This window comes from Onychostruthus taczanowskii, unplaced genomic scaffold (assembly GCF_017590055.1).
Source record: "Onychostruthus taczanowskii isolate IOZ18803 unplaced genomic scaffold, ASM1759005v1 scaffold23, whole genome shotgun sequence".
NCBI classification, from domain to species: Eukaryota; Metazoa; Chordata; class Aves; order Passeriformes; family Passeridae; genus Onychostruthus; species Onychostruthus taczanowskii.
Window position 1 is genome coordinate 474,255 of NW_024499573.1, and position 15,717 is coordinate 489,971.

General features: G+C 35.9%; 1 protein-coding gene across 2 annotated transcripts in view; it reads left to right on the forward strand.

The window, feature by feature from the left end:
- CACNA2D1 (calcium voltage-gated channel auxiliary subunit alpha2delta 1) overlaps positions 1-11,212 on the forward strand; it is a 362,809-nt gene extending 351,597 nt beyond the window's left edge. For both annotated transcript variants that reach the window (XM_041405297.1, XM_041405298.1), the window contains exon 39: positions 6,640-11,212. In XM_041405297.1, the coding sequence (XP_041261231.1) occupies positions 6,640-6,756 (117 nt within the window). In that variant the 3' untranslated portion in view covers positions 6,757-11,212. The remainder of the gene's footprint in view (positions 1-6,639) is intronic.
- Positions 11,213-15,717: the final 4,505 nt, after the last annotated feature.

Consider the following 15,717-nt stretch of genomic DNA (forward strand, 5'->3'; position numbering starts at 1 on the left):
ATTTGCAAAATTTGCTGTGAATCTCTTGCTCTTGGGTGGATGCTTTCACATTAACTCTGCTAACTGCCGGCAATCTGCATGATATCTCATCTTGTATGTCTTTTTTTCTGTGTTTTCTTTCCTTTCCTCTACTTGCTACTTTGCCCGTTATTAATAGGATCAGCCTATATGCACAACGAGTCGTGCCTCTGCCATGATGTCCGCTCCTATCTTCATTTTTCTGCAAGTTTTCATGTGGTGTGGATGGTCAGTTACTTTCTCTAATTTTTTGTTTTGTTCTTGGCTTAAAAAATTAGCAGACTTTTTTACTTACTGAACATGCAAAAGAAAAAACAATGAAGCGAGTCCCAAAAGCAACAATCTGGAGTAAATTACTGTTGCAATATTAAGGGAAATTAAATATGGAAAAAAAACCTGTCTGGAGCCTTATAAATCACAATTACTAAACACGAGGGCCTCTCCCATAGAACATGCAAAGACAAGGGAACCTGTTGGATTGATATGGTTGGGTCTGAGATTGCACATGTACCAGCTGAATCCTCATCCTTCACTTCTAAGCATTTTCCCCTTGTCCTTGTTAAAATGAACAGAAGAAGAAAGGTTTTTTTCACAGATAAAAATAAAGATACAAAGCAAATAGAAGAGACAGCATACCTGTGAAAGTAAAGCTTTAATTAGGAGTGGAAAGGATGAGTGTTACTTGTGAGTGTTGCTTTTGAGAAGAGTAAGGAGTTTTCACTGCATTCAAATAAGCACAACAGTTAATGATGGAAGATAATGGTGTGCATCGCTTTGGTTAATCTAGGAGTTCAGTAAAATAATACTTCTTTACTTAATTTTTGGTGACCTAAACACATAAATTGCCTGATTACAGCAGAAGGTGAGTTTTTGCTTCTAATTAACTATGTAAGTTCCTGTATATTGACCAAGTGCAGACTCTGGGGTTTCCAACTAAAGCCTTGGCAATTAGGCTGTGTTTCATTTGATGGTGTGGGACTGCATCATGAGTTACTGTGCAAGTGAGCTGTCTGCAAGAGAACTGCTGTGCTAGAGAGCAAAAAACGTGTGTCTGAAGGGGGTTCTGATCAACATTGTTCTGAAAACCACTAGAGGGAGATACTCACATATCTATCAAAGTAAAGCAAAGTGAGGCAGAACCGAAAGCTTACAGGGCATTTTTCAGAGTTAGTGTAATGAAATATTCAAAATTAATGAAATATTGAAATTAACTGAAATTTAGAACAGTCATTTTCACAGTAATTTATATTTTTCTCTATACTTAAGGAAAGTTTAATATATCTTGAACATAAATGAAAAAAAAATTAAATTGTGTTTAACAGTTTAGTTTTTGAGTAATTTTGAAGTTTCTTATTCTGTATTTAAATGATGTAGTTTCTTGCAAACCTAGGAATTTGCACAGCCATGGCAAAAGTTTGTAGGGAAAGGTGAAAGGCCTTTCTTTAAGCCAGTAGTATTTCACATTAAAATCTAGATTAGGATCTCATGTTCTTGCTCATGCAATTTGCTCTGCACATAGCTTTCTTTAATTAAAAAACTACTGTCCAGTGTACATAAAGCAGCAGAGACTCACCTTGAACTGAATTCTTTATGCCCAAAATGTGCTTTCTACTTAAGGGGAAACACCCAGAATATAATTTTAGCTGATAAGCTTTTGGCAGCAGAAAGTTATAAAGGTAATTTTGTTCATCCATCTTGTTTTTAATAACTTTGTGATTTTGGAAACGAGTTCTTTCTGGACATTAATCTGTGTAGTTATATTAAAATCACTGAAGCCAACACAGATACAATCCAGCTGATCAGGTTCACTAACCTGACAGGTTTTTTTTTTTACTTTTCATCAAGGATAACAAAATAGTCATTATCAATGCCTCAAATGACTTTCTCTTTGTACATGCACAATGGTTTTGTTTGCCATGCCTGAGAGTAAGGAAAATAAATGTACAAGTTTTTAGCCCCCACTGGGAATGTCTTACTTCCATCAGCCTCCAGGTACGTCAGCGGGAGCTTTGAGGGTGATTAGTGGTCCTAGCAACTGGATACGTCCCAATGGAATTGCCTGTGTCCCCAGTCTGTGCATGGGGAGCTGTACCCCTTTGACAGCTTTGTCTGGTAGTCCAGACAAAGGAGGGTAACCCAAAATTTGTGAATGACCATTCATTGAAACTGGAAATTATTCTTGAGTAGAAGAAAGGTGTTCACAATGTAATATGAAACATTTAAAATACATATTATAAAAGGTACAACTGAGGTAATCCATTGGTATGAAAGGCCACATCAGAAGCTCTTTGGGCAGACGTTGTTTTTACCCTTTTGTAAGTCAGAGTAGCACAGTGAGTGCTGATGAATTATTATCATTTAAAAACAAAGTTTTGATACATTAAATAGTTATACTGCCCTTCTAGAGGAGTAACAAGTGTGTTTATAGCCTTAGTGTATATGTGTATATATGTATTTATAATTCCAAGTGTATTTTTAAAACTTTGGACTGGCAGTGTCTTCAAGGAAATGCTGATATGTAGCAATGAAATTGTTGTTTTGATACTTAAAAATGAACATAGGGTTTTATAAAAGCATTCATTTCCATTCTGAAAGTGCTAAATAATTTTCACAGCATGTGATGCTGTAGAACAGCCTTACCTAGAGTTGTCCTAGTAAGGCATGACATGGAGAAGATGACATTTGGATTTGACACTTCTCTACCTCAAGCATTCAAGAAAATTTGATGTAATGAATGCAAGAAATTTCTCATACACTTCTGGTGAAATGAAAGCAGCCTACAACAATTCTTTCCAATTTTTTTTACAAGTCTCTCTCTCTTCAAAGAGAATTTATACACAGACATAATTTTGAAGACAACAAAGAGAGGACATCCCCAGCTGATTTGTTGTTCAGGATTTGTGTGATTAATGTCATGGGCTGGAAAATTTCAGTGAAACTGCTTAAAAATAGTTCAGTGTCTAATTGCACTAGCAGAGGTAAAGATAAGATAATGTAAAGAGAAGATAAAACAATGCTGTATATCTTTGTTATAAGATATTTTAGAAGAAATCTCAAAAATAACATTAACATGAAACAGCTGAAAAGTTTTCTTAAAGCTCAAGAAAAGGGGAAGTGTTTGTAAAAAAGACATTTTTAAGACCATTCAAAACTGACATTCTTCTCAGTCTGGTTTTAAATTTGGGATGGAATCCCACTCATTTCAATGGGGCTGTTGATTGTTTTAATTTATGTAAATAAATGCAATCAGATTTTCCCCTCTTTTTTTCTTATTTTATATTTTCACATTTCCTGTAGTTTTGACAACAGTTAGAGCACAGAAGAAAGTTACAGTGTGAAATTATGTGGGGAAAAAAATTTATTTAGATAGGATTTGCTGTACCTTCTTTGCCACTACTATTTTTGTTTTAGCTTCGGACACAGAAGAATTAACTGATTCCAGAGACAATATTTAGAAATTGTTCTTGGCAGGACTGCTGGTTTACCACTGCAAATTGGTCTACAAACCTCAAAAATTTGATGTGGCTTTGATCAATATGAGGTTAAAATCTCACTAAGCTTGAAATATGTGTATAAACATTGTATACATTTGTGTAGTGCAGTTTAATGCTGTCGTTCATAATAAGATAATGCGTGTCCTGCATGAGGCTTCCAAGATATTCTCTACTATTGTGAATTGTGAATCCTTTAAAAACTTCTCTGTAGTAGTCTTAGGGAGAGGGAAAAAGATACTAAAATACTTCATTTCAACCCAACAGGAATATTACATTGTATGACTGATGAATGTAAGAGCGGTTGAGAAATTGTGGTGTGGTTAAAAAAATCTCATAGAGCAAATAGAAATGGACAACAGAATGGAGGGTGTTTTCAAAAAGTTATGGTGGTAGGATTAATTTATCAACATAATTTGCAGTATTTGGTCTAATGCAAGATTATGTAAGCTGAGTCTGTATAACTATATGTGGAGGCCTACTTGCTTTCTATTTATACTGGATGCCATTTTTACTATAAAGGTATTTTCTCTTCATGTTATGCACAATTTTGTTTAAGATCTTCAGTTTACTACTTATACTCTCCAGACATCTCCTGTCTGTTGGAAATTTTAAATCTCCTGCTTTGCTTTCAACTGTTTCTTCAAAGATGACTCTTCTAAGTAATTTCAGTGATAAGAATAATAAATACCAAGAGGTAACACTGTGTACCATTCACTGAATTCATGTGAGAGGAAACCTTTACTGATAATTCTGTTTTTAATGGTAGTCACTGTGTGGAAGAAGCAACAGGGTTATTTTTAAGTGCTTTAAATAGAAATAAAGCCGCATGAGAAGACACAATGCAGATGCAAATAGTGACAGAGCCAAAGTAAATAAACCAGAATGTTCAGTGCATCTTGAAATCTTAGCATCCTAGTCCAAAACTTGTGCAGCAGAGTTCACTTAGGACTTCTTGTTGACCAGAAACCTTAGGAATTTTGAACTTGTAGAGTGTAATCAACCAAAAAGAAACAAAACTAAAAACCAAACCAAACCAATTACAACAAAACAAACAAAAAAAAAAGCCTAAGCCAAAACTATACAACTAAATTGTTAAGCTAACACATGACAGAGATATGTCTTAAAAAAGCTACTGTTAATACAGAATGGCAGCCAACATGAGGTATTTGCTTTAGGACAAAATAATTTTTTACTTCTTTCTAAGGAAATTGAATGCTGATTTTTGGGTTTTTTTGAGCTTGGGATTGTTGGGGTTTTTTGCATCCAAGTTTCTAATGGAGACTCTTGGTGGATGCTATAATTCCTGATAATGTACTGAGTCTGCTTTATCTGATTTTCCATATTTTTCCCAAACTGTTTTGGAAACCTACCAGCTTTAAACAATGTATTGTGTGCAGAATAAATAGCATTAAAATTCTCACCCACTAAAGCTGGTATAAAGAACTCATTCAAGGCCCTGTAATTTCCAAATTCTGTTTTTACACCTCTGTTACAAAGGAGTTGCCCTAACATCATATTTGACTTTGTGCATTTAATTTAGTCAAAAATTCCTATTATCATTTCAATGTATTCTTCAAGGAGGTTACTAAAAAACACTTTATCCCCCTTCCCATCCCTCATTTCCTGTTTATATTTGATCTACCATTTTTATGTACTTTCTTCTTGCCCATTTGAGTAGACTTGATGTCCTGCACTGCTGTTCTTACAAAGTTTTTGCTTAAGGAAAGCAAAATTTGTTTAAGGAAATTTGCTAATAAATTAAAGGTTGTTTAATGACTCTTTCTTATTTGTCTGATTGTACATTTTATAGACACACAGACACAGCCACACACACATCCACACACCCACACACCCCAGCCTTTTCTGGGATATATTAATTGCATATGCTTCAGTGGTGTGTAAGTCTGAACCAGTAGCTTTTCCCTGCCTGTTGGCTTTCCTCTGCTTTCTGTTGTATATGTTTTTTTTTGTAATTTCTGTGCCAGCAGCCAGTCTCTGTTACTATTCAGATTCAGTTGTCTGTCCTTCCCTGTACATATTGCTCCGGTTCAAGAGGTTTCCCCAGTTGCTAATATACCTAAATTCCTTTTCACCTACACTGTTTGCTTGCCCTTGGAGGTTTGGAATCTTTTGGAAAATGGAAAGTGTCTTTTTATACCATGGGTACAGAATACTGTAAAAACAAGAGAAAAACCAAATATTTTCAGCTGTCAGAGCTACCCATGAATCTCAGACTTCTCAGACAAAGTGGAGAGGGGAAAATTTTCCTGGTGTTTTAGGTACTAATCAGAGTTTGTATTAGTCTTGAGAAACAAGGTTTAAGGTGTTACAGGCTCCAGAACAGGTATCAAATGTATTTCAGCCAGACTATTGAACAGGTCCATCATGTGAAAGGTATTAAAACTTGTAAGCAAAGTAGGACCAAAGATCAGCAATTAACGGTGGAGAGGCATGGGCAAAAGTGGTGTGATTGCTGTGTGACATAAGGAATAGTTACTGCTTCATGACAGCAGTGCAGCCCAGAGATAGCTTGAAACTACATCAAGTAGTGCAATAGAAAATTTCCTTCTCATACTTGAGTAGAGCACCAGAGGCGGAGAAAGGATTTTCATTCTCTTTGATCATATCTTCACCTGCAGACCATATTCATTTTATTGTGTGATCATTTGATGAAATGGACATAAACATATTTCGGCATTTGTTTTCTAAACTTGAAGTTATCTGTTCTTCTGTATTTTCTCACAATAAATTCATACTCAGAATATTAAAATGAATGCAATTTTAAGGAATATAGATGATGTTTACTGAGGCCCCCAGGTATATTCCATGGCATTTCTTGATTTATGGTGTAAGTATCCCATCTAGGTTATAAGTTTGTGCTGTAAACCTTGACAGTATTTAATCCTCCCAAGTTTATAGTTGAAGTAATATTGGCACTCTTTGTATCAAAACTCAGAGGAACTTCCAGGAATTATTTTATCGTTATTTTAGCAAAATAACATATAAGACCAAAAAGGATAGGATGCCTCAATGATAGTTTAAAATGTTGAAAACTAAGCTGTAGATTACTTCCCAAGCAGCTTCCCTGTAATTAATATTAAATGATTTCTTCTCTTCTTGTCGACAGGAAGATTCGGCTGACTGCGGTGGGGCCTCTGGTCTGAGTCCATCACTGTGGTCTATGATAGCAATTCAGTTGGTCCTGCTTTGGCTCTTATCTGGCAGCAGACACTGCCAGTTATGACCTTGCTAAACCAAAACCTGCATAACTTAATCAAGACCTGGCCAAAACGATAGCCTCAGTTTCATTGTTGAAAGGGTCAGCTCATGCGACAGCAGCAGAACAGCCGTGCTCATGTCTGGTTATCATGCGTCGCGAGACTCATCGAGGCACCACGATGCCTGCATGTTGGAGTGTCAGATCCTTAACCGTGTGTGAATGCTGCATCATCTACGCCATCCCAACAGATTTCTGTACCTGCCCCGCTGGGGAAAGCTAAAACCTTTTGTTTATTCATTTGTTTGTTGTTGTAATCTTGATGACTTCATGTAAAAGGGCTCCCCTAACAATAGCTTATGTATATGATTTTAATTTCTTTTAAGCTTTGGATATCTTGAAGATTTATATTCTTTTACATGAACAGTTGTTTAAAAACCAAAAAGAAACATACAAAGGAAAACGTTCTCCCCAATATACATTACTAGCACCACAATGGCTGCTTTTAACATTTCTTTTGTCCAAAGTTGTTGAGTAAAATGAAAATACTGGCCAGTCCTCACCAGAAGTTCAGCATGATTGGAATGCTTTATGATGAGTGGTTAATTTTCCAAAATTAATCCTACAGCCAGCTAAGCTTTGGTAGGTTGATATTGTATGTAGAAAGGAGGAAAGGGAGAAAACTAGTGTTTTTCAAAATACAATGGTATTGGAGAGTGTAACTAAAAAATAGATTTTCATCTTAAACTTGGTGTAATCTTCGTCAGAAAAAATTTGTTAATTTCAATGTAATATTCACCTCCTTTTCACAATACAGTTACATATAAAGCTAGTAGAAATTCTTCAAAGGCTGAAACAAAAATGCTTGTGAATAAAAAATGTCTTTGTGATATCTGAATGTTGGTTTCCAGGGGTATTTTGCATGATGATGATGCTAAGTTATTGTTTTTAAGTTTGTTTTCTTTGATGGTAGAGTATAGTTCATTGAAAAGATAACAGAGTGATTCTTGTATTGTGTGAGAAATTAAACATTGCAATGTGTTGCAATCAAATCATATTACATTATATTATCAAACAGAGCTCTGAATATACTGTGCAATGAAAAAGCTGAGAAAATAGGGTAAATATAGCTATTGTAACAAAAGGGTTGAGGTGGATTTTTTACAGAATAGTGATCTCACATGAAAACCTGTGTACAGATATTTTAAGAATATAAAAATCAGATTTAACACATTTATTTTTTTGGAAGTATATGTTCTCTAAGGTTCATATCAGGTTCCTCCTTTGCTTCCTTCATATAAACCCACCCATAATATTAAAACTTATGCTGTTGCTATTTATTATCGAAAATAGCATATTTAACAGCAAAATTACCTGGTTGCTGCGATTAGAAAAAATATAAACAAATGGGGAGCCTTGAATCTATATGTATGCACATTGATACTTGATTGTGAATAATAACTCTAGAAGTTGTTTTTATACAACCTCATTGGTGATACAGGTTGGTGCAGTAAATTACAATATTACAGTGTAGCATAGTGTTGATGCAAAATATGATTTGCGCTTTATTTTCTAGTTTTCAGAACTAAACAGTATTGCAAGACAGCTAAACCAATGAATGTGCAACTCTGCTGGTATTGTACAGTTCTGCTAACAACTGCAATATGCAAATATTAATATGGCACAATACACTAGCTCATTAAAAAAAATGCAAATCATCAGTATGTATATGCTGGCAATTGATTGATATAATTTTGATCATGCCAAAAGCTTAAGAAAATGATTGGGCATGCATTAATATTCTATGAAAACTGAAGAAGCTACTCAAAGCCATGGCATGGCTTGAACGATGAGATGTCTACAGTAATTGTACTCATGGCTGGTTCATTGTTTTTCATGTACCTTGGCTCCAGCTATGTATTTTCTCATGTTTGGAAATACAGTGAGTGAAAAACAGAAATCCTGACCTTTTGTTCAGTGATAAAATCTAGATTTAAAAAGAAAACATACCTAGTAATTTAATGGGGTTAAAAGTACAATTAACTGTTCTGGATGACCTCAGGTCCTCCTCAGGGAAGGTGAGCTAATGTTGATGATAAGGGTGAAGATAAACTTGGAGCTCTTCCTTCTAGTCATAGTGCTGTAGTTCTGTTCACTCTAGCACCAATTACCACCTGATAGAAAAATTGTTTGAGTGTTTCTAATGCCAAGACTGCATCCAGTGATTTTCCTTAATGTGGTCAGTTGACATTTTATGGGAGGAGCAAGTTTTCTAGGATTAGGCCAATAATTACTGCACTCACTGCTTTTACTCTGAGGTTACTTTAAATACTCGTTGGTTTGAGTTGTGCTCTTTTAATTTCATGTTACTATAATAAGTTCTCTATAGTTTTCACTTAGCTTCCCAAAAGAAACCCTTCATGGACAAGTTGTACTGTTTAAAACATTTTGGCTTTGCTGGTAGGCCATGTTCAGAGTTACTCAATACGTGCTTGATTAGAGTTTGTTGGAAGAAAGAAAGATGGCACAAATTCATGCTGCCACATGAAACATCTGTGGCTTTTGCTCTCATCCCACTTCCCTTAGAGTACTCAGATGCAAAAGGAGGGAGAAGCCCATGCCATGCAGACACACAGCCTTCCTGGATGATCCAAAGAAGGAAATGTCCTTTGTTCCTCTCCTTCACCCCTCTATATGACCTGAAGAAACGTGTTTCTATATACACATTTAGCCTTCCAGCTAACATTATAATGTTCTATATGATTCCCATCTTATTAATACTTTAGAAAGTAGTGAATATTTTAAATACTTTGAAATTATATATTAGAATATATTCAAGTGATTTTCAAGACTTTTTTTTAATACCTCAATATCTGCAAAATTAAAAACATAGACCAAAAATGCAATCTGAACTTTAGCTATCTCAAATGTTAATACCAGTCTGACAGAAATAACTCACATGAATAAACACAAATGAACAAATTCTTATGCAGAAGAGTATCTTTATTCTCACAGTGCATCATAGTCATCTTCTCTTGTCTTTGAAAGGAGAAGCTTGATCCTAAAATTTAAATTAAGATATTTTAAAATATGATATACTGTAAAAAGCTGTGTTTTTTAAAGTCAGATAAAAGGCTCTGTCAATGGTTGCTCAACTCCTTTAAATAGTGCAAAGGGAACGGTTGGGACTGGTTCAGTTCACTCAGAAGTTTTGCAGTGTATTGTACATCTGACAAGTAACTACCAGTAAAGTTGTTACAGCATGGAACTGTGCATAACATAATCTGAGGACTTAACATGAAAGGTTTCTTTCTAGTTTTTTTTTTCTTTTAAACAACCAGCATTACTGCCGAAACACTGACCGTGGTCCATATTTGTAACAGGTTTTTAACATGACGTAGCAGGTCTGATTGACAAGATTTTTAGGTCCTGTACCTTTAAGACTTTAGTATGATCTTTTTCATGTTTCTAATGCTTGAGGCTTTACTGCTTAACTTGACAAAAACAACAGTGTTGCTGCCATTTGTAAGTTTTCCTACAATATTTCTTTTATTAACTTAAAACCTGGCCTTACTGGTTTCAAATAGGCAGTATCCCTTTTAAGTGACCTTTGCAACCCAAGTGTTACTTGCTGTGGTTGAGAGCTTTTTGCTGTCACTGAAGAGACATTAAGACTTTTTTTCCCATTAACACATAACAAACATGCTTAGTATGACTTAATTCCAAAACACGACCTCAATACCACTGATCCAAAAATTCAGATGCTAGCACACTGGTTGTTAAGAAATATATTAATGCCTGCAAGGCATTGCAATGCACTCGGGTGTTTTTGGAATGTCAACCTAAGGTGAAATCTTAATAACTCCTTTCTTAGGATAAATTTTACCCTAACTTCATCAGACATCCAAGCCTTTAACAAAGGCCACATTTATTATTATTTTGTTCATACCACAATGTTAATATTGTTAATACTCATTGTACACTATTGTAAAAAGATTAAAACAAAGCATCTGAATGCAATTCAAGACTTTTGAAAAGTTAGCCTCACCCTGTTCACAGCTACTTGCATCTGTCCTGTTTATGGTTTAAAAGAAAAACATCATCTTGAAGAAATATTTCACTGAGGCTAAAGGGATACTGTCTTGTTCAGATGCCATGAAATTGCGATTGTGATCTGACAAAGCTGTCTTCTCTTCTTGTGTTTTATGGAATGTCTGGATCATGCTTTCTGGGATATTTTTATTGAAATGCTCAGTGTGCGTTTCTGCAAAAAAAGACTTGGTTGCTCTTACGAGGCAAGCAGGTCTTTCTCCCTTTTCTTGTGTTCTCTTGACACTTTTGTGGAACTTGACAAGCCTGGAAAAATAATTTTTTGTAAAAATTTGTACAATAATGTTATAAAAAGTTTATAATCCTAGAACTGTTGTGTTAATTATTGTGCAAAAACAGTATATTCAGAATAAAAGTTTATCATTTAAAATCACCAACTATTTTACTGTTTATTCTGTATAATAAAAACATGTAAATAAGCCTCTATTATTTGCTATATAAAAATTTTGTGTTTCATATAATTAATCCTAAGTGTCTGAAGAGAGTGAAGACAGTGACTTAATGCAGGTCTTCATGGGGTTCAGAGAAGGATGCACAGCAACCTTCATTTCTGTTTCATTTATGACTCTGAAAATTATTTAAAAAAAAAAAAAAAAGCGGGGGGGAAAAAAAAAAACTGAAAACTGAGGGTCTGTAAATCTCTTGATAAAATAAGAGTCTGAGACAGCTGAAGTATCCCTGTTGTCCTGAAACAATTGCTTTTGGAAGGGTTGCCATTTGCTAATTTATAAACACTGATGAAGTCCAAGGATTCATTCACATGGAGAAGCAGAGTAAATTCAGATGGCTCGCATGGGTCCTGCCCAAGTTGTTGTCCCCACCTCTGACCAAAACTGAGTCATTATCCAGTCAGCTTCTGTACTGCTGCTGTTCTTAGCTGAGGACTGTGATTAAAGTGGATGTATAAATAGGCTTGGGGTGCTCAGGAGGTGCTTTTCTGGGTTTCAGACCCTGCAGGGGCACTGGCAATCTCTGTCTGAAGTGTAGGGCAGAAAGCTGCAAGTAGCAGTTGCTTTAGAAGCCTGAATTTAATCCTTGACTGCGAGTGTGACACAGCCTAGAGAGAATGGCAGTTGTAAAATTCTGATGGATTTACTGGATCCCTGAGGAGTAGATAAGAGACTAAGAAATCAAATGCAGATTCTAGTGCTGCAAAGTAATAGATCACCCATGTGGAAATGCTACAAGGCAGTGGATGACACTGTGCATCAATATCCAGAGATTACCAGCCTCAACTGGATTAAACGTTGCTTCCTAACTACATGATTATCCCCACATGCTGAACGCACTCCTCCATGTTTTCTGTAGCCTGACTGCCATTGAGATGTAGAAATAAATAAATCCCCAAAATCCCTTTCTTGTACATGTTTAGTTTAATTGCTGTATTACAATGCACTAGTCATTAAGTAAAAGAGAAGACACTCTTGGACAGCACAAGGTTTTCCCCCCACACTTCTGGAACTTATAAGCATCTTTGACCTCATCAGATGGATATGGGAATGGCTGCACTGCAGTGAGATATTCTATATTCATCCCTTGTGCAAATCAACCCAGAATGCATTTGGCCTGTCACATTCTATTATTTTGAGAGATGACTTCACATTGTCCAATGCAGCACTACTGCTGCTAACCATCTACAGAAATCAAGACATTATATAACAGGAATATTACAAAATGCCTTCATTGTCACATCTATTAGTCCAGTGCTCCTTGTAATGCTTGACTGAAAAATATGCCCAACCTAAACGGTACAACATTTTCTCTGTTGCAAAAGACATTGAGAACAATGTCTCTCTTTCCAATAATTTGGACATATACAAATACACAAATATACAAATATATTTTTTTCCAAAATGTATGTGGGGGAAGAGGAAAGAAAAATGAGACTTTCAGGAGAATGGTTTAATCTAAATTCTAACTGTATTTCTTCTAATTGTTTTAAATATTTAATCATTTCTTTCTTTTTCAGATTGAGAATATCACATTCTCAGGAGCTGACTTTTCCTTTTAAAACCTTGCTCAGAAATCCAGACACCTCTTTGTGGAGTCTTCCCTTTTAATAGAAAATCTGCCTCTCTCTTCCTTTAGGGATTTTTAACCTTGTTTCTCTTCTGGATATTACAAATATTTCCTTGACTAGATCTCCAAGTGTACATCTCATATTGTGTAGAACATGTATTTGAACTTGGTAATGAGTGTTTCCTTTGAGGAAATTATAAGAATGTTTGTGATTTATCTCACCTAGCTGTAGTTGTCAATTGCTTTTGAGTTACTGTGCAGTGAACAGAGTTTAGGAGCTGGTTACACATGCTGCAAGGCTTAGCCAGGCTTTAACCATCTGCTTTAATGATTGGAAGGTGAATTCTTTAAAAAGACTTTTCTACTGCTATTTCAGTTGTATGCCTTTTCAAAGAGAGGAGTTAACATATTAAGGAAAATCTTCATCTTCTTCATCCATTACTTTTTTGTTTGTGTTTTTTAATGGGTTATTAGTGCTGCTAGTTTCTGACAGCAGTTTTGAGAAGGAAATATGAAATATAGGATTTCAGTGGTATTCACTCTTCCTTTTCAAAAGTATCTTTCAATTATTTTTTTCAGCCACTGAATTAGTTCTTTCATAAACAAAATAAAACATGTGGAGTTGGAAATGAAATGTCGCTCAGAATTTCCATTTTAGCTTCTGTGGCTTTAACTCAGACTCTTCTTGTGACCCAGACTCTTGTGATCTCAGCCTCTGTTCCGTGGCTTGATTATTAAAAAAAATAATTTTTTTGAGCAATGTAATACATACACTATGGAAATGTTAATTAACATGCCTGGAACAATGACTAACAGCACAATGTTTTGGTATGTGTGGTTAGCATGTATTATTCCTGTTAGTTATTTTGAGAGTCCAAGTACTGCACGTTATGATATGAGTTAGTCAGATTGCCATATAAGCACTGGGATCTTCAGGAATTAATTAATCTGCAGGAATTAATTAGCTCTAAGAGAAAATCGCAGACACTGAGGGTCCCCTTTGCCTAAAAAGATACTGTAATACCTAATTTCAAGTGGGTTGGAAGTTGGGAGCATTCTCCTGTCCTGTTTGTCTGTAGTCTGCACGAAAGAGAAAAGACTCCATGTAATGGCAGGATTTGCTTTTGACATCCTTTGGGAATACCAGTCTGGGAAATAATAGGCAGGGAAACTTTGAGAACCTGGGGCTAAATTTTGTGCAGATTCACTAGGTGAGCACTAGATGTCTGTGTTCCTGGGCTGGACAGTGAAGATCCATGATATATAGAATTTCTCCCTATGGAATAGGCAGAGCTATCCCAATGGCCAGCCATGGGGAGTCTTATTGCACTTTGCATACACACCTTTCTGTCGAAATTGAGGCATGAGGGTGCTAGATCCAGAGAAAATCCAAACAGTGGAGATATATTCATTCAAAACTTGACTTTTCTGTTTTGCTGGATCAACCCAGCTCAATGTCTCGGCTCAGTAAATTCCCCCTAAGACAAGGCAGATGTGAAATCTAGGCTCATAGCTACCAGGAATGATGCAGACCTACATCTGCTTTAAAGGCCACGGCTATGCAGACATAGTGGAAGTGATGCCAAACTCTAGGCTCTGAGAGGAGCTTGTTTGGTGCCTGTGGTTGGAGCAGTCTGAGCTAACACTGAATGCCTTCCAAAGAAGAGGGGAGATATAGTGGGGGTGAAGGGGATGTTACTCATCTTTTGAATCATGTGCTTCCACGTATAATACTTGTCTCAAAAGGGTAAAGTTTGGTTCTAGTCTTTTTTAGTCTGAGAATATCTATTCTCAGAAAGAATCTGAGCGCCTACATGTAGAGGCAGCAATGACCTCTAGCCTATAGACTGGATGGCTACCTTGAATGGGCTTGCTATGTTGAAGATATGTCTGTAATAAGATGACTAATCACCTTTAAGATTTTTTTTTCTTGTCTGGTGTTTTAATGGAATTTTATTACAGTTTATAGAAATTGTTATTATTTCATTTTGGAATGAGAAGAAATTTAGATAGGTAGAACTTGAAGATCTAGAGAGTTCTGGAAGGTTAAATATCTGTAACTACATGCAAGACATCACATTTTTGTGTGTTTGGGGCCTCAAAGCTTGACTAAGTCAGTTTTGGTTCATAAATGCTGTGATTCATAATTCTGAAACTAGGGAGTATTTCTAGGACATTTCTGAGAAGGGTATTTCTGTAATTAACTTGAACATTCTGATTTTTTTTTTTTTATGTTTATGTCCAGTTCTATTCTAGCAAGTCATACAGTATCAAGTTTTAAAATCAGTCCTTAATTTTCAGTGAGTGGAAAGTCTCACCATGGACAAGGAAAACAACTGTGCTGAAATCTAAGCATTTAGAATTAGAAGTAGGAAACATTATTGACTGCAGATTTGGTTTTAGTAGACTATTTTAGGACTTGGAAAATATGTTGCTCATTGATTCATCCAAAAATTTTCTAACCACTTGTGATGGTATCCAACTTTACATAACACTTAGGTGAGCCAGTAGTATGGAAGGACAGTGGTGACAGATTGTATTTCAGTTGAACATTGCTTTAGCTCTTCGGTCCTGGTACAGTTCATAAAGTTTCTTTTTCTCAAATGTGACTTGCTGTGTGACCAGAACTGTGAGGGTAATATGGCCAAGAAGAAAGTAAATTGTAACTAACTAAACCATCCAGCATAGAAGGCACATCTGGCCTCAGTGCCTCCTGCTCTCCCCAAGGTGCACCCACCAGGCTGAGGTGATTGCTGAGCTACGCTAGCACCACCTAATAATTCTCTGGGGGTGTTGTGTGTGTGTGTGTGTGTGTGTGTGTTCAGTGTTGCCACCTAAGTGGAGCAAACTTGTCTATCT